The following is an 18,121-nucleotide window of genomic DNA, read 5'->3' as shown; positions in this document are numbered from 1 at the left end:
AATGTATTCTTTAAATCTCATCTCATGGATTTTCTGATAATTATCATGTTGGTAAAAATTTACATTAATGATCTCACAATTTCAGAAAAAATTATAATTGGAAGTTGCTTTGCTGCCGTGAAAAAAAAAAACTTTTCAGTTAGACTTTTAGCGAGTTATACGAAAAACGAAAATCTCACGGTGCAAAAAGATGAAAGAATTTTATGACCTAAGATAGTAAATAATTTAGGTCGACGGTAATAAAATGCAGAGGGTAAAAATCGATTTCTGTGGTATGATAGACGGGAATGTTGCGTTACAAAATAAGAATATTTTGTTTCTTTGGTTATTTATTATCCGTTATTGTGCCCTCGGAAATTTTGACTTGCCGCCAGAAGACGACGCTGGCATTAATTTAAACTTTGTACTTTGTAGCAAGTTGTAAGATCCGTAGCTACAGTATTTTGGCGACAGGAATGGAATGTAGAATGCTCTGAAGAACGGATGAGATCTGTAATAAAAATATAAACTTTTCATTTGGTAGTTAATATCCGAATGCTAACGTAAACCAAACATCGATTCAAATTACAATTCAGTTTGATGGCATGTTCATTATCGTTCAAAGTGAAAATAATATAAAAATTCGGGAAACAGTATGAAAACCTCTGAAATAAATTTATTGTTACTGAAGTTGCTTCAATTTAACAATGACTCCGAGAAATTACGAGAGTTTCTTTTCAATAGACTTACTTAGACGCATCCAGAAACTCGGCAGTCTTAATCACTGTAAAATGATCAGGTTGATGCGAGTAATTTGGTTCCAGGGAAGATTCTTTTCCAAGATCCAAGTCCAGTAAAAAATGACATCTTCCAACGTCGAACTGTGAATTAGCAAACAATACGAAACCAATCTACATGCACTATGTTAATAATTGTAATTAATGTGTCGACAACAAAAGATTGCCAGAACCGGCGTATAAAAGCTGGAGATTGGAAATTATTTAATTGAACAACAATATCAATAAAATAATATTATTCCATACAGAACATTGTAGCAAATGCAAAAAACTTAATAACACTGAATTCATGTGACAAAAATTAATTTTTTACAAGTGTAATTAACGAAAATGTTCCATACTCACGTAACGAGATGTTTCTTCCTTGTTCTTGTCATTAAAGTGAGGCTGAACAATACTCGTGCCATTTTCTTGATCCGAATAGGGTTGTGGTAACTGTCCAGTGAATTCAGACTGCAAATATTGGAGCCTCCAACTAAAACGTTGAACAGATTTAGCAAGATGAAAAAAAGTATTGATTTCCGATTAGTGATGAGAGCATAAAGAAGCTTTCATTATTCTCACAGTATTGTCGAATACTTCTCACTTGTTCGAAGGAAAGAAAAAGCTGCTAGGAAAGCGATGCCATTCTTTGCCAATGCAAAAATTGATGTTTACGTCAGATGGTACTTGTCCATCAGATCCGAGTTTGTTGGCTTCCATCACTACTTCTAATGGCGCGTAATAGCCTATAGATAAATAACAATGATTGTGATAGTTTGGAAGTGCTGCACGAGAAATACAGGAGGAGATGCAAAATGTGAACGTGAATGAATATTGAAGCAAATCGAGTATGAGAGAGTTTAGGATTGCGATTGCGCTCCAAAATTGTTCAACAACACAAAACATCACATTAATAACGACAATAGAATTGCTATCATACAACTTGAGTATCACTTTTAGTCATTTAAGTTAAGACAATAAAGAATGATTCGCACATTCGGGTTCGTTTTATTTTCATTGCTTACCCTTGTAAAGAGCGAACGATCTTGAGAGCCCAAGTAAACCGCAAACAATCATCGACAGAACCATAATCGGCGCTGTGTGTTGTAAGTAATGAGAAGTGACTGGTAACGGGCTGATTTGAGTGCGGACAAAGAAGTAAAGCTTCTGAACAACATCAACTGTTATCGCTCCGGCTAGGCAGATCATGGGGTAGATTGGAAAAAGGAATCTTTCTTCCTAAGGTGCATGAAAAGTAACGACCACATTGTTAAATTGAAGCTTGCAGTCATAAACTGGACAAAATTAAAGCTGTCGAATCGAGTTTAGAATATGTCACTTAGAAATGGTATGAAACATAAATAAAACATTATATGTATATTGATTAAGGACACCGACGAGGAAGATAATTTTGTACTTATTCAAATTGGATTGTAAAAATTATATCGTTTAAGATGAAACTCTCAAAGTCAAAACCTTACAATTAGTACTGAATTGACGAAATAAGTATCATCATCATAATTGCAGACTTTAGACACAGGATATGATGAGCTGACGAATAAATTAATTGTGAACTATAGTAGAATGAAAAAGAAATAAAACAGAACTTCATGATCAAAGTAAGAATAAGAGTTCACAAATGTGATACATAGTAAACCTTCCAATGTCTTAATTAATAACATTGGCTTCAATTAATTATACTATAACATAAATCATGACGTATAGAAGTAGACGATCTAAACTAAAAAGAAAATGACAAACATAGTGAGAGGCGAACGAGAATTCAGGAAGTTTTGGCAGTGTCGAACGCAGAGATTTTCGCGAATATTACAAAGCCTGTTAGCTTTGATTTCGTCAGTTGAATGATTAAAAGTTTGAATGCTTTGTACAAAGAACTTACTTTATGCGACTGGAAGAAGAATACAGCGATCCATAGATAGAGCGGCGCAAGTGAGTACCAGTAAGGCAGACAATAAGAGCTTCTTGGTCTCGCGGGTACAACCATCCAAGTTACAAGCTTTAACAGAATAAAAGAAATGCGATAGTCATTATCCCAATGATGATTTGTTCCTTGATTAGATCCGGTGCTAATGTCTCAGTAACTATCGCGATATTCCTACCAATCCAAATGGGGCCAACAACGCTCCAAGAAAGACGAAATTGAAATTCAAGAAGCCATTCAAGATATAGAAGCTGAACGGTTCAGTGCCGTACAGGTCCGGACCATGACTAGTAAACACGTTGTACAGGACTATGTTGAGAGGAGCGACAACCAGTTTGCCAAAGAATACGGAATCGAACCAAACCATCGGTGCCAATATCACGATACCAGACAAAGCTGCCCACTTGACAAACTGCAGCCATTCTCTTCGACGAAAGAGCATTTCTATTGCTATCGGAATGCTGCAAACAATCATTATGAATAATTAATAATGGATGTTATTGTTGAAATCTGAACTCAAACAGTTCATTGTACGTGTTTTCGTTTGAAGTTAGTTACCACATTTTCATTTACTAAATGAAAAAGTTTTAATTTCTGACAGAAGGCATAAGTTTGAAACGTACCCCAACAAGACAGCGAATGGCCAACCAAGTAATGAAGAAATAGCGGTGGTAAAAATTGCTAATTCGTATTTACGATCATACCAAGCGGCTATGGCCACGGTGCTTAAGTACCTGAAATGGAAACAGGATTGCATCAATTAGACAAGATGGTTTCAAGATTTTGCTAAACATGTGAACCATAGATGTACAAATTGTTATATTTAATGAAGTGCAGTGTATAATGACTCACATTGAAAATGACGAAGGTAAGAAAGCAGCGCTTGAAATGTACATTCCAGAGCTAAAAATTAGAAATGCTAACGTCAGACGTGCTATGTGTACTCCAAATTCTCTGCATACATTTCTGAAAATGATAAAAAGATCCAATATATAATTGTAGAATTGCTTATTTTGCATCTTGATGACTTAAAAATCAAAACTCCTTATTCATTTAATTACAAAATGATCGCATCACGAATAATTATCAAATTATTATATTTGTGAAGGAACTTAGTGTGAAATATATGAATCAATGAGAGATATACGTACTTGTAAAAATATACCTCTGATACGGCGCAGCCTACTGAAAGTAAGCATCGAATAAAGTAGAATACAAGTACAGGATTCGGTTCTAATAAGGAGCAGTAGATTTTTGCAGGGACAACATGTAGCAGTAAATATGTGTAAGATCGCAGTGCATAATCTGGACTGTACTCCCAAGTTTGCTGACCAGTTCCATAAAGTAGGTAATGGCTCTGGAAAAAATATTTATTTGATTCCTTATTAAATATTAAAAATTATATGTACAGCATTCTGATTGACGACGAATGAATCCGAATTGGAAATGAGATTCCATTTTAATTCAAGAAATTAAAGATGTAGCTAAATTTTCATGATTGTTCAATTGTTTTTCATACCGGCTCCCAATAATTGAAGGTCTCATCGCAATCCGTTATGTGGCTCCATATCGCTGAGCAAAATCTGGCTGATAATAGCAGTTTGAACGCTGTATCACCGCCTGGATAGACAAGCCCATAATCGGTCGTTTCTTCTGGTCTAGAAGTGAGAGAAATGTAAACATTGATACGAAAAAACTTGAAACTTATTTGTCAAATAGTTTGGTCAGGAGATTTCTGAAAAAAGTCATCCAATTTCCAAGGCGGCAATGAAGGTTCCATTTCATTTTGATATTTGTAATTATTAAACAGCTGTGGTGTATAATTAATTTATGCAGCGATAACTTAGCGGACATTTGTCAAATATAGATACTTATAGTGAATAGATAAATACAGAGATTTATTGTCAGACAGAAAACCATAAATGACATTTGTTGACATAACATAGAATAAGCTAACCTAACTTAACCTAACCTAAAATGTCGGCAAATGTCAAATGGCGTATGTGAATCGAAGGAAAGTAATTAAAACTCGTTAAGGACTGAAACGTATTGGGAATCAGGGAGAGAAAAACCTACTTTGATAATTTCCTCCCATTGTTTTTCTTCTGATCTTTTTTAAGGTAAAACAATTGCCGATGACGTTGGCTCGGTGCCATTTTTAAAGCAAGCCCCGTCAACGTCATCAACTACTATTTAATACGGTGCGCCTAACCATTGGCAACCTGGAGCGATGACAAGCGTGATGCGCAAATTCTCTTTTCGCGCGATCGATTAGTGCGTTTCAGAGTTGCAGAGGTGAACAAAAAAACAGTGAAGTATTCCGGCGATACTTATCAGCATTAGCGTTTGAAGAGTAACATCACTATTTCACGTAGGTTTGAAGAGCGCGTGAAGACGGAAGGTTTAAATCTGCGTTCGATTCTCCCTCCATCCATACCAGGCGTTACCCCTTTAAATATCGAAGTCCACGTGTCTCAAACGCGGAAATGGGCTCAACAGCCCCATTCTATACACAATTCTGAACAAAAATACTCCAACACATTGTCATTTTACGCAGAAATAAAGAAATGGCATGAATTCGAAGAATTTACTGTTACGATTTCGTAGAATCTGTGCCATTTTTTTTACTTCAGCGTAAAATAAGAATGAATGAGAGTATTTGTGTTTAGAGTTGTGTATAGAATGGGGCTGCTTTTTTCGCATTTGATACACGGACCTCGATATTTGGAGATATATACGACAGCCTCGAAATCGACCAGAGTATCACCTAATGCAATCTACGGATCACATTTGATAGTTAATCAGCGAACCCGATAGCCGATTAGGCCTAATTAGGTTTCTTCCCTGGGTGCTTACAATCCTGTTCGCTATTTCTCCCCAAGAATGCAGTCCGGGAGCTGCAAACAACACTAAAAACAACGGATCACGAAAAGACGGCAGGCGAAACAAACAAACATGCCACACCATCGCCAATATGGAAATAACCGTTATTTTTAGCGTTGTAATTGTTGTTGTAGTTACAGAATAAGCACCCTTATTTTCGTTTGTCAGGTAGCATGATGTTAACATTTGTTATGCAAATCTTTGATTTGTTTGCTGGGTGGATAGACACATTCGCCATTGCAATGGAACTGATTGACCAAGTTAATGCTCTCATTTTGCACATGGACAATTTAGTACATGGGCGGGTATTTTCAGAATTTTTTCACGCTGCTGAAGATGGGATGAGCACCGCAACAGGGATCCATTGCTTACTCTATATACACAAGAATATATTAGAATTCACACAAGGGTTTGGAGAAGTTAAATGTATAGAAACTGCATGCTTTGATATAAGTCACTTTATATTTTGGATCGGCCGGGGCAAAAATTGATCGCATGTACATACATTTATCTCGCTTAAAAAATATTGATAAGCATCTAGAATGTCCAACTCGTTATTTTTGGTGCTTGTGTACAGTAAGGTGCGGTAATGCAGATAGTGGGATTTTTCATCAATTTTTGCGAGTCTACATTTTTTTTCACACATTTATATACTTAGAACCTTACATAAAACTGATTGTGAAACTTTACTTGACACTTACATGACTTTATTTTTTTGTACGTTCTATAGTTTTTGTGGAGTATTTAATTAAAATTAGACATTTTCGATTTTGGCATTAAATATTTCGGCAGCTGCTGACGCTGAAAGTCTTCGAATAGAAATCTATAAAAACGCAAACATCATTTTATCAACTAACAAAAGCATTTCACAAAATTTAAACTGGGTTTTACAGAAACAGGGCTTTTAACAGGTCACTCACGTGTTGAGTGCCTCATATAAATTACAGAAATGCAACAATTCCATAAATATCCTTTTGCATGAATGCAATTACACCATAATCTGCATCTTTGTAATCGCATTGCTGGTAATAAGGCGCCACCATCAGCCTATCCAACACTTTTACGCCGACATCAATGATGGAACTCGAGTCTTACACGCGCAGTTCAAATACTCTGACGATCAGCCAATTACAGCTTCTCTTCAGCCGAAAGGACCAATCAGGTATCGAAGATCAGTTCTTCCTGTATCGCAACGATTATAATTGGTCTTGGCCAGCACCCTGAGATAATAATCGAATTATTGATCTAACAGAAAAAACAAATGCTTGTTTGAAAACGATGGACCTGGATACGAATTACACCTTTGTGCCGCTAGCAAAAAGAAATTACGTGTGCTTGACCGATCGAAGAGTTCAGGAATTACTTGAAAAATGGTAATATGAAAGTCATTTGTTTTATAAATTGATTTTTATGTATCCAAATTTCATGCGCCATGAATGTTTATTTCTTCCAGGGGCGTTCAACACAATATAAACATCCAAACTTTTTCGTTCAACGAACCTTTTCAACCGTACCTGAAATATCGTCTGGTTGAGGTAAATTTTATACGTCATTTCTGAATTGCTGTGCTTCAATTTGTTGCGAAATTTAAACGATGCTTTCTGCTTATGAAATGAATATTGTTATACAAAGATTTTCTGAGTCGAATGAGTTTCAAACTTTATTCATGAGAAAGTGCAAAAATCTTCGTATCATTCTCCTTTCACTTACAGTCATTTTTCAAGGACGCGATTGTCGCCAAAGAGTTGAAAACCAAGAAGTACAATAGCTGGTGCAACGAAGGTGAAGAAAATCGTGATTCATTTTTTTGTCCGAATTTCAATAGCTAAAAATCTGCTTTGGGTAATTCTGCATATAGTGTTTGTTCTAAACTCTAAATTGAATGTTTTTTCAGGCATTACTGCGACGCAAGTTAAAGCAGAGCAAATTCCATGCTCCGTATTGACGATGTCTTTTTTCGATAAGCTGAAAGACCCGAGCAATAACATCACCTATGATTCGAATAAAATTCGGAAGACCATCAGGTACAACGAGGCGGGAGACATGATAACCGATAACTTGAGAGCAGTTAGTTTCAAGCTCAATTTCCTCATTTTCAATTGGTATCTCTTTACACTGTAATTATTTCTAGCCCATCAGTAGCATATGTAATCAGAAATGTACCTATTCTATTTTGCGTAGAATTTCGATTAATTCTTTACTTTCCCTGATGAATATTATGTTCCGAAACTTTGAATAGTTTTTGCAAACTTACTCAGGACGTGGATTTCTAACAGTTAAAAAGTTCTTACAATAATATGCTAGTTTTATTCGAAGTATCTCTTAGAGATGTGTCCAGATTTTTTCGCCGGCATTTCGGAAGAAATAATTTCAACTGATGCGTAAAAAATGACTGATTTCTCTCAAAAATCCATCTCAGTTTTCCATTGTAATTCGGTATGATCAGAAGATACGCAGAAACACCAGAACTCGGATTTTTTCAAATTTGCAATACAAAATAAAATTCTGGATTCTAGGAGTGTATGAGTTTGCTTCAGAAATTGGTCCGATATTCATCTTTGACTCGACTTAGTCAGAAATAGTCAGAAAAGGGAGATCTTAGGAGTGTTTCATGTTTCCAATGGGAAATGAAGTTCGGGAAAAATCTGACTTCTATTCCGACATTCTCTAGAATTTCTTTAAATTCCTTAGATATTATATTGGAATACCTGTCTCAATTTTTTTTCGGAAATAATACAGAATTTTTCTTGCAATCAGAACTATCCATGCTATATTTCTGAGAAAGTTTTAAAAAAATGGTGGATGAAATATAACTGAGATTTTGTTTGATCCGGACTGACACAACTCAAAAATTGTAATTTTTCAGTAGAAGCAAATAACTATTGGCTTATGGAAGTTACCTGGTGTTATCTACTTTGTGACAGCCAATTTTTCAACTACAGAAATGTCACTTTTCAAGCTTATAGATTACAACGTTGCAAATATAAATATCGTCCCAACTCGGATGGAGACATATTCATCAGATACAGACATTCAATAACTTCATTGCAGATGCTGCTCGATCCAGAATCCGAGGAATACATGCTGTACGAAAGTGACGAACGAAAAGAATTCATATTCCGTATTATGCAAATGCTGGTTATCGGCGGCAAACTTTGCCAATACGAAGATGTGTTGGAGCCCTACTTAGATGTCACCAAAGTGCTGTACAAAGATCTAATAAGGTAAAAATGGCCAAGACTTCATTCACGGTTTTACACAAATTTTTAACATTTTTAATCGTCTAATTCACTTACAGAGTTGATAAACTCGAAGAATCAAACAATTTGTCCATTTCCACGATGGTTTTAGAAGTTGTCGCTACGCATTCCGGCGATGCATATTTTCCAAGAAACGTTGATGACCAACAGAATATCGGGTTCTTGTTGGTAGATGCTAATAATCGTCAAATCACAACTTTCCTACATCAGTTGGACGGATGCGAAGAATGGAAAAAATTGTAAAACATAATTACAAATATGTTGAGGAGATTATGAGACGAATAATTTTTAACAGATGCGTTTTTTATTATCACTATTGTTATGGTTGAAAATGGGAATGGATAGAAACGAAATTGTATCTTACAGATTGGATGGAATTAAAATTTCCTTACAATTCAAATATAACGAAATGGAAAGGAATCGAATGCGTAAACGCACTATTAAAATAATAGAACAACACAATTCGATTTGATTTTCGTATCATGATATATTTCACTGGAGGTTTAGGATGATTGAAAAATGGTACTTGAAATCGTTCGAAATATTGCAAGAAAAAAAAAATTGACGGCATTCTGACAATGAACAAGGAATTTCTCATCACCAAAAATTTATTTTACACGAAATGAACAGTCGAACTTTCACTCAAATTGCAAGTTTTAAGGTTTAAAGAATCATCTCCAACCATTTTCAAATGAACGTCTGGGTGCGTTTGTGATAAATTTTTCGACCGATGATTACTCAAGAATTAATGAACGGCGCGGCATTTCATGTAAAAACTGTTTAAACTTCGGATTTCATCGGCTCAGTGGTTTTCGAGTTGTGCGCGTGAAAAGCGGAAAAAAATAACAAGAATTCAAATGATGATATTCCGAAAATAAATCGACGTATTTTATTGATTTTGGTTCTAATCAACGCGCTCTTATTGACTATTGATTAGATCTTCGATTTTGTCGATTCAGTACTTTTTAGACTTGACGAAGGAGCCAGAAAAAATGTAAGAAAAATTCTAATAATGATATATCGATAAGGTATCGACAAATTTTGATTACTATTTCCCTATTGTCTGGGTTCTTTCTAAACTAGACTGGAGTTGATTTTAGATTCCATTGGGTCTGTATTTAACGAGTTATTCAAATTAACCCATTCACTTTAAAATGAAATTATTGAATTGAAGTGCCTTTATTTCGGTATAGAAACACGTTTTGAATCCCAATAACCAGATCCTCCACTTCACATCGGCAATGAAGGTTTCAAACATTCCTACCGTTAGATGGTAGCATCACGATTGTTACCATCAAACGGTAAAGTAAAAACCAAAAATCCCGTATAATTGACTAGATGTCACTCGATGTAACGGAGGCCGCGATGCATGACGGTGATAATATGGCGACGCATGCGTGCTAGCTGTCAATTGCCAGTGTGTGAGGACGATAATAGTCCGTCGTCAAAGTTGAGTACACTTGATTCTCGTATCGCTGGTGATGTTAAAATTTTCACAATAAATAGAAAAATTACACGAATAAGAAGTAGAAGAAGTAAGGAAGTAAGGAAGGAGTTTCACCGATATCTGGTGCGATTACAGGAATTGCGACAAGGCTCGAGCCCGAAACTTGAGGACCCTTCATCCTAACGGAGCAGCGAAAAGGCCGAGGGGGCCGCATGATGCGATCATATGTCTAGAATCGGGAGAACCCAACTCTTGCCGACAGCACAGGTGAAAAGATCGGTGCCCACTGACTCGGTGGTAAATTTCAACCACAGTGCGAAACGCGCGAGGCACCCGAACGGCACAACGGGAAGCAGCTCGACGGCTGAGCAGCTTGAAGAGATTGAAAACATGACCGACTCGGCGGCGAACACCCAGAAGAGGGCAAACTTCTCGGCTCTAACTGTCGCCAGTCCGAATGGGGTGAACAAAATATCACCGAACGCAACGAACGCGAAGCCAGGATCGGCGAAAAAACTTATAATAAAGAACTTCAAAAGTAAGCTTCCCATCAGCAGCCAAAGTTCAACCTAACCTCAAATTCGCATTCGCCAATTGTAATTCATCCAAAGAGTGTCATTTCTGGCAATTTGCCGAATCTCGTGTTAAACTTGCGACATTCACGTTTATATTTACCTGCCGTTTCTTAGACAGTCCCTCTCTGGCGTCTTAGTCTCGTCTCTATATTCTTGTGGGACAAAGACTCGGAGTTACGCCTTTGCCATACTTATTATTCATGCTTTCAGCTGTCTACTCACAGATTTTTACTACTCTTATTACCTTGCTTATACTCTTTCTTCGCAATACAGATAAGCCCAAGCTTCCTGACAATTACCAAGAGCGTACGTGGGAAAAGTTACGGGAAGCTGTCGTCGCCATCCAGACTAGCAAAAGCATCCGGTATTCTCTGGAAGAGTTGTACCAGGCTGTGGAAAACATGTGCAATCACAAAATGGCCTCGGCTTTGTACGCCAATTTGACAGAGCTCACCGAATCCCACGTTAAGGCTAATATCGAACAGTTTTTAGCAGAGTCTATGGACAGGCATATATTTCTCAAAAAGATGAATGAGTGCTGGCAGTCTCACTGCCGACAGATGATTATGATAAGGAGCATATTCTTGTACCTTGACAGAACCTACGTTCTTCAAAATCCCAGCATCTCATCCATATGGTGCGTTTTTCATATTGCACACTATTTGTATTGGACTATTAAGCTCGCCGCAATATTTGAGACAAATTAATTTACCAAATTCATGAAAATTTCAAACCCTTGATCCACATTTAAACTCACTATTTACTTTGTATACGTATATCCCTATATATGTCATTATAAAGACATCAAAAGGAAGGAAATTCTGTCTTGAATTAAATATTAGTGCATAATTGAATGTTTATCTAGCAGAGTTGGAAATTTAGCAGCCACTCAGACTGACATCAATGTAATCGAATTCTGGTTTTTCTTTCGTTCAACAACTTCCAAAATGAACATACAGACAAATCCTTAATTTCCTCGGTCAAGCTGAGAGAAAAAGAAAAGTAGAAAATTGAACAAAATTAAACTGATTATTGGTTACTTATTCTCATTACAGGGACATGGGGCTGCATTTATTCAGACTTCACATAGTCTTAAACAACTTGGTGCAGACCAGATCTGTCGAAGGATTGCTTATGCTGATAGAAAAGGAACGCCAGGGGGATACGGTAGATCGGACTCTTCTAAAATCCTTGCTAAGAATGTTGTCTGATCTACAAATTTACCAAGAAGCCTTTGAAGCCAAGTATGTATAGCATAGAAATCTGATAGTGAGAGCATTGATTCATGTTTGACAATTCATTTGCTACTTAATTTTTATTGAACCATCTCGTTTAGAAATCATCTGAATTCTGAAAATCAGAATATTTTGTATAGTCCTGTCCTAACTGTCCTGTCCTATATAAACTGTCCTAACACCTGCTGGCTTTTTAGGAATTTTGCAAAATATGGCGTTCAATACAGTTCTCCAATTTTTTTACTATTACTCATCACTTCAACTGGCTGCTTGGAACTCTGACATTTGTTGTGCTTGCTCAATTATTAGTATTTATCTTCACAGATGGTAATGACGATATTATTAACAATGCAAATATGTGTATTCTGCTTTCTATTAATGAACAGTTCAGTTTTAAAATTCTTTAAAAATACAGAAAAAGTGTTGCAAAATGCGATATGTCACGGCAAGAAGTAAGTGAAAAGGTTCAATCTCACTCAGGGAAACGAAAAATCGGAACGTTTTTCTATTTCTTTATCTGCAGTTTTTATCTAGAATATTTTTCACACCCAGATTTTTGGTGGCTACGGAAAGATTATACGCCGCAGAGGGACAACGGCTTATGAACGAACATGACGTGCCTGAATATCTGGCTCACGTTGACAAACGTCTTCAGGAAGAGAATGAACGACTGTTGCACTACCTCGATACATCAACAAAGTCAGTACAGCTCAGAAATTACCTGAGAATTTTATCTAAATTCTGTAATATAACTCATTTGATTATTGAGGCAACCCTTACAATATGGGGACTTCACACTATTTTGGTTAATTTAATTGTCTAAATGACACAATTGTTCTTCCAGATGGTCCCTCATACACACTGTAGAAAAACAATTATTATCAGAGCACATAACAAGCCTTTTACAGAAGGGTCTTAGCGGTTTGTTGGATGAAAATAGAACGAGTGACTTGTCGCTTCTCTACAATTTGTACAGCCGTGTCAAAAATGGCCTGATTGAACTTTGCCTTAACTTTAACTCTTACATTAAGGTAAAAAGAGAGTTTTTGTCTAGTTTCATGGTGTTTGTTTGGACAGTGTTGAAACTGAGCTTGCATTTTTTTCGTTTCAGAAGAAGGGAAGAACAATAGTGATTGATCCCGAAAAGGACAAAACTATGGTTCAGGAGTTGTTAGATTTCAAAGACAAAATGGACAATATAGTGAACACGTGTTTTCACAGAAATGAGAAGTTTGGCAACAGTTTAAAGGAGGCTTTCGAAGCTTTCATAAACCAACGGGCAAATAAACCGGCCGAACTAATAGGTGACGTATTTCGAGTTTCTAGAATCAGCCTCGTCAGATCAGAAATTTTTACCGCTTGTTTACAATTAAAATTTTTTCATTGCAGCAAAATTCGTCGACTGCAAGCTACGTGCAGGAAACAAAGAGGCAACGGAAGAGGAACTCGAACGATTACTCGACAAGATAATGGTGCTATTTCGTTTTATTCATGGTAAAGACGTGTTTGAAGCATTTTACAAAAAGGATCTTGCCAAACGTCTGCTGGTCGGAAAATCGGCGTCTGTCGATGCTGAAAAGTCGATGCTCTCAAAACTCAAGCAAGAATGCGGTGGTGGATTCACTAGTAAACTTGAAGGAATGTTCAAGGATATGGAACTTAGTAAAGATATAAATATAGCCTTCAAACAAGTGAGTAATTTTCATCAATTTATGACGATAATGGTTAATATACTTCAAGGATGAATTGGCTGTACCGTCTAAGTTACAACTTAGTGTAAGAGAAGAAACTGATTAAGAAATCTCCGCCGCTGTTATTCGTTAATACTTGAACATTTTCAATACTATGTTTGAGGATTTGGTCAGCGAAAAAAAATGAGCATAAAAACATTAGCATCTGATCAAAAACTGAAGTCACTAAACGTCATAATTATAAAACCTTTTCTCGAATTGTTTTCATCTTAGCTTGTATTTTTCAGAATCTCTCAGAATAATATCTATTGCATATGTGCCAATGTGTTTTCAAACAGAACACATAAAACTGCAGAAGATTTTTCGAACGGTTATTTTTATTTGTCAACTATTGGTTTAGACTGTCTGATCTATTCATTCTTCATGTGATTTGATAAAATTGTGTAACAGTTTTCGCTTCGCTTTCAGTACGCGGGCAATCTCCAAAACGAATTTTCGGCCAGTAATTTAGATCTCACAGTATCTATATTGACAATGGGATATTGGCCAACTTATCCTGTACTAGAAGTGACCTTACCTGCTGAAATGGTACAGTATCAAGACGTGTTCAACAAGTTTTATCTCGGCAAGCACAGCGGGAGAAAATTACAGTGGCAGCCAACACTGGGACACTGCGTTCTCAAAGCGTGGTTCAATCAAGTAATTATTTTATTATACTCTTTACTTACTTACGTACTAGTTATTGTACAACAATGTCAACATAATAACTTTATATTTCTGCAGGGCAACAAAGAGCTGCAAGTTTCATTGTTCCAAGCACTTGTTTTGATTCTATTCAACGAAACAGACAATCTTTCCCTTGAAGATATTAAAGCCGCGACAAATATAGAAGATGGTGAACTTCGAAGAACTCTACAATCGTTGGCCTGCGGCAAGGCTAGAGTTTTGCAGAAGAATCCTCGAGGTAGAGACGTTGCCGACAACGACAGGTTCGTCTTCAACGCGGAATTCACGAATAAACTCTTCAGAATTAAAATCAACCAAATACAAATGAAGGAAACGGTATGTTTTGCTTATTATCTACAACCAATTAGTGATGTTTTTTTTTTTCCTTTACTGTTACAATTATAGATGTATTCTGTGCTCTATAAAATGTAACAAAAGGACGTTGAACGCAATAATTAATCACTGCTCGCTATTTTCAGAACGAAGAACAAAAAGCAACAGAGGAAAGAGTTTATCAAGATAGGCAATACCAGATAGACGCGGCCATAGTCAGGATTATGAAAATGCGGAAAACTTTGACACATAATTTACTCATCAGTGAACTTTACAACCAGCTTAAATTTCCAGTCAAGGTATGTTCAGGTCACTGAAATTAGAAATAGGTATTTGAAAAAGTCCAGCAATTTAAAGCTCAGCGCGAGGGGTTTGCGCCACTCATCAGCTTGCGCGCATGCCAGATTTCAAGACCGCCATGATTTCAGAGATTTCAGGGATTTCATGAGCGGTGCACACCAGATTTTAAAGGTGGCCAACCCTTCGACTCAATATTTCATCGATTTGAATAAAGTTCTATGTATTACTTCGGGATATCAACGTGAAAGAAAAACATGATTTCTTTTTTTCAGCCTGCAGACTTGAAGAAAAGAATCGAATCTTTGATAGACAGAGATTACATGGAGCGCGATAAAGATAACGCTAATCAATACAACTACGTAGCGTAACCTCAGCCCAACGTGAAGCTGAGGATAGGATTATTCGGTTTAGCACCGTGCAGTGCGTGTCGAGATGTGACTACTGTTCGCAGTCGCAAGTTAGGGTACAAGATGTTGTTTTTGAACAAGAAAAAAAAAAAAACAAGTAAATAAGAAGAGACGTGTAAGACCTCAATGAGATCATTCATCTCGGAAGATGAATCGTCGATCTTAAATCAAATATTTAATTGGGAGAGCTCGTTAGGTTTATCCAAGTTCCTACAAAACGTTTCTTGAACGTTTCTACAATGATTTTTTTTTTTTTTTTTTGTAACTTTTTTTTTTTTTGAAGAACAAAGAACTGCAAACAGATTGAGATAATATCCCCCGAATATATTCAGAAAATAAGGATCTGTTCGACGTTTCAATAAGGGTTCTTAGTTTTTTCACTTATTGCTTATCTAGAAAATTGAAACTCGAAGTTTCCAATTTTATCGAAATTCGCTTGTATTAATAAAACTTGAAAACAGCCTCACCAAACTCTTTATGAGTTAGATTTTTTGTTTTTTCATCAAACTCAGAGGGGTGTAAAGCTATAGTTTCTTTTATATAGACAAAAGATATATAAAACGAACAAACAAACAAAACAAAAAAAAAAATCATCCGTTCCATACAATCGACGAATGTACAAAGTTTGCGGTAAATTTTTCGAAGGGGTAAATATATTTCATTTGGATGACACAAACACTTCTTTGTTCGATCAAGCCTTTATGGATAACTCTTTGATTTTATCGGCATACTTATTATACTGCGTACAGTGCTGACGATGCGTATTTAAACTCTGTAGAAAATTTTGTTGAAGAAACTGACAGAATAGAGAACAACAAACAATATTTGAAATCAAAAAAATAGCATCGCAATTCTGTCATTTTTCTGGAATGAAATCATAATATCTATGATAACATGTTATAAATGAATTGTCGCTGTAGCTTATTAACATGGACATAGTAATAAAAGTGGACATGAAATTTTTTCCAACTATCTACCGGAAGGACTAAAGAAATCCATACAAACGAAAAACACGTCTCCCACCACGATTAGCCCTAAACAGGCTACAAAATATTATTTGTAGAAATTTGTGGGCAAGACTGAACGATTGATTATATATGGATCATAAATTATCGAGGACAGCGACAGTCATTGTCGCACTTTGTGTTGAAGAATTGACTAACGTCAGTTGCTCAGAATAGACGAAGAAAAAACAAAAATATGATGAAATTACGAAGGTTTTTCCATTTTCGAAAATGGCAAGGCATAAGAAAAAAAAAACTTTAATTTGGCTTGAAAGATAAAAAAGAAAAAATGAACTGCCTAATGCGTGGTCTTTAAAACTTGTTCATTTTTTGTTCGTTCAACAGTTCGTTCCACAACCGTGTATTGCAAATATGATGTGATTGCATAAAGTAAAGCGTATGAACTCTGGACGTTCAATGTTAAACAGTGATTTTTTATCAGACATTAATTATTAGAACAACAGACCATAAAGTGATATATTGAGAAATTGATTGGCGTAGCTGGTTTTAAAATAGAATAGTGTGCAATGCTGAAGAAATATTTCCTTGAACCTCTGCTGCCTACCCAAAGTCAATGAATTATTCCTTGAGTGAATAATAATGATGATGATGATGATGATGATGATGATGATGATGATGATGATGATGATGACGATGATGATGATGATGATGATGATGATCGTAATAATAATAATAATAATAATAATTTAAAGATAAAGAAGAAAATAAAAGGAAAGACTTATGAAATGAAAAAAAGTGTGTCTAGTGTTATCGTAAACAAACGCGAGAATAATAAATGATAAGTACCTATATAAGGAAGGGCTAAAGAGAAGAAAAAAATAAATAAATTAATAAAAATCCAACTAAACAGTGTGTTAAAAATTACAATGAACCCCACATTGTGATAATTTTGTAAACATACGCAATGTTTGAAGAAAAAGATTTAAACCAATGAAAAAAACGATTTTTCGACTGTAACAACAATAGTAATGAATGAATAATATGGATAATTAAAATGAAATCAATAGCAGAACTGAATAATAATCAATATAAAAGTTCGACTACAAGAAGAGAAGGTGAAATTGAATACTTATTATACATAATTATTAATGAAAGTTATCGAATGAATAATGTTCGTCATCCGGCAGCTTTTCAATTGTATGAAATAACTTTTACTATTTTATTCTTTCTCAATTTAAAAGAGAAATAAAGTATTTGATTAGTTTCTTTTTTTTTTTTTTTCTCCATGGAAAAGAATGAACCAATTTTACTTGGTTCCTGCAACTAAGTTTTGAAAATGAAGCTTTTAATGTGCCGAAACTAATAGTTGAATCATTTATTGTAGAAAATCGAATTCGCGTTTTAAGCTGCATGGCTGTTAATTTTGGCTACAAGTTTCAGTTTCACTTTCACTATCGTATAGCTACAAAACGGGTAATTCACTTTTTTTTTTTCTGCTCCAGATGAAAGTAGCGTTGCCACTAATCCCTTAGATACAATTAATTACTGAAATTTTTTGCAAGTCAGTCGTAATAAAATGCCGATCAACATTTCTCAACA

The 18,121-nt window shown here is 35.7% G+C and overlaps 3 protein-coding genes across 4 annotated transcripts; 2 read left to right on the top strand and 1 right to left on the bottom strand.

Moving 5' to 3' along the window:
- Positions 1-320: 320 nt before the first annotated feature.
- Positions 321-4,880, bottom strand: LOC124404426 (alpha-1,2-mannosyltransferase ALG9). Its single transcript, XM_046878531.1, has 12 exons — positions 4,777-4,880; positions 4,220-4,358; positions 3,852-4,057; positions 3,553-3,666; positions 3,324-3,434; positions 2,879-3,161; positions 2,659-2,775; positions 1,784-1,997; positions 1,363-1,504; positions 1,122-1,251; positions 730-860; positions 321-490 (listed from the first exon to the last, which is right to left on the bottom strand). Exons 1-12 carry the CDS (start codon positions 4,854-4,856, stop codon positions 340-342), a joined length of 1,818 nt encoding a protein of 605 aa, XP_046734487.1. The 5' UTR covers positions 4,857-4,880; the 3' UTR covers positions 321-339.
- Positions 4,881-6,840: 1,960 nt separating this feature from the next.
- Positions 6,841-9,126, top strand: LOC124404113 (cilia- and flagella-associated protein 300-like). Its single transcript, XM_046877994.1, has 6 exons — positions 6,841-6,956; positions 7,037-7,118; positions 7,296-7,365; positions 7,478-7,650; positions 8,635-8,807; positions 8,882-9,126. The coding sequence occupies exons 1-6, from the start codon at positions 6,862-6,864 to the stop codon at positions 9,084-9,086; spliced, it is 798 nt and encodes a 265-aa protein (XP_046733950.1). The 5' UTR covers positions 6,841-6,861; the 3' UTR covers positions 9,087-9,126.
- A 1,120-nt stretch (positions 9,127-10,246) lies between these two features.
- LOC124404629 (cullin-4A) lies at positions 10,247-16,562 on the top strand. Of its 2 annotated transcripts, none has more exons than XM_046878961.1 (11): positions 10,247-10,828; positions 11,139-11,502; positions 11,921-12,109; positions 12,653-12,799; positions 12,945-13,131; positions 13,215-13,404; positions 13,490-13,791; positions 14,260-14,490; positions 14,575-14,853; positions 14,997-15,149; positions 15,423-16,562. In XM_046878961.1, exons 1-11 carry the CDS (start codon positions 10,516-10,518, stop codon positions 15,516-15,518), a joined length of 2,451 nt encoding a protein of 816 aa, XP_046734917.1. In that variant the 5' UTR covers positions 10,247-10,515; the 3' UTR covers positions 15,519-16,562. The 2 variants fall into 2 exon arrangements, with proteins under 2 accessions (XP_046734917.1, XP_046734916.1); XM_046878960.1 differs by having other exon boundaries at positions 13,212-13,404.
- The last annotated feature ends 1,559 nt before the right edge of the window (positions 16,563-18,121 follow it).

Source organism: Diprion similis, chromosome 3, assembly GCF_021155765.1.
Source record: "Diprion similis isolate iyDipSimi1 chromosome 3, iyDipSimi1.1, whole genome shotgun sequence".
NCBI classification, from domain to species: Eukaryota; Metazoa; Arthropoda; class Insecta; order Hymenoptera; family Diprionidae; genus Diprion; species Diprion similis.
The sequence above is the reverse complement of the archived record's forward strand: the minus strand, read 5'-3'. Positions and strand labels throughout refer to the sequence as shown.

Excerpts from the sequence above, each read along its gene's own strand:
- LOC124404426 (XM_046878531.1), bottom strand. The coding sequence starts at position 4,856 with ATGGCACCGAGCCAACGTCATCGGCAATTGTTTTACCTTAAAAAAGAT. Across the intron at positions 3,435-3,552 it reads TTACCTTCGTCATTTTCAAT|GTACTTAAGCACCGTGGCCA; the intron begins GTGAGTCATTAT and ends TTTCCATTTCAG. Across the intron at positions 3,162-3,323 it reads CCATTCGCTGTCTTGTTGGG|CATTCCGATAGCAATAGAAA; the intron begins GTACGTTTCAAA and ends GATTGTTTGCAG.
- LOC124404113 (XM_046877994.1), top strand. The coding sequence starts at position 6,862 with ATGGACCTGGATACGAATTACACCTTTGTGCCGCTAGCAAAAAGAAAT. Across the intron at positions 7,366-7,477 it reads CAATAGCTGGTGCAACGAAG|GCATTACTGCGACGCAAGTT; the intron begins GTGAAGAAAATC and ends ATGTTTTTTCAG. Across the intron at positions 8,808-8,881 it reads CTGTACAAAGATCTAATAAG|AGTTGATAAACTCGAAGAAT; the intron begins GTAAAAATGGCC and ends ATTCACTTACAG.
- LOC124404629 (XM_046878960.1), top strand. The coding sequence starts at position 10,516 with ATGTCTAGAATCGGGAGAACCCAACTCTTGCCGACAGCACAGGTGAAA. Across the intron at positions 12,800-12,944 it reads TACCTCGATACATCAACAAA|ATGGTCCCTCATACACACTG; the intron begins GTCAGTACAGCT and ends TTGTTCTTCCAG. Across the intron at positions 15,150-15,422 it reads AGCTTAAATTTCCAGTCAAG|CCTGCAGACTTGAAGAAAAG; the intron begins GTATGTTCAGGT and ends TCTTTTTTTCAG.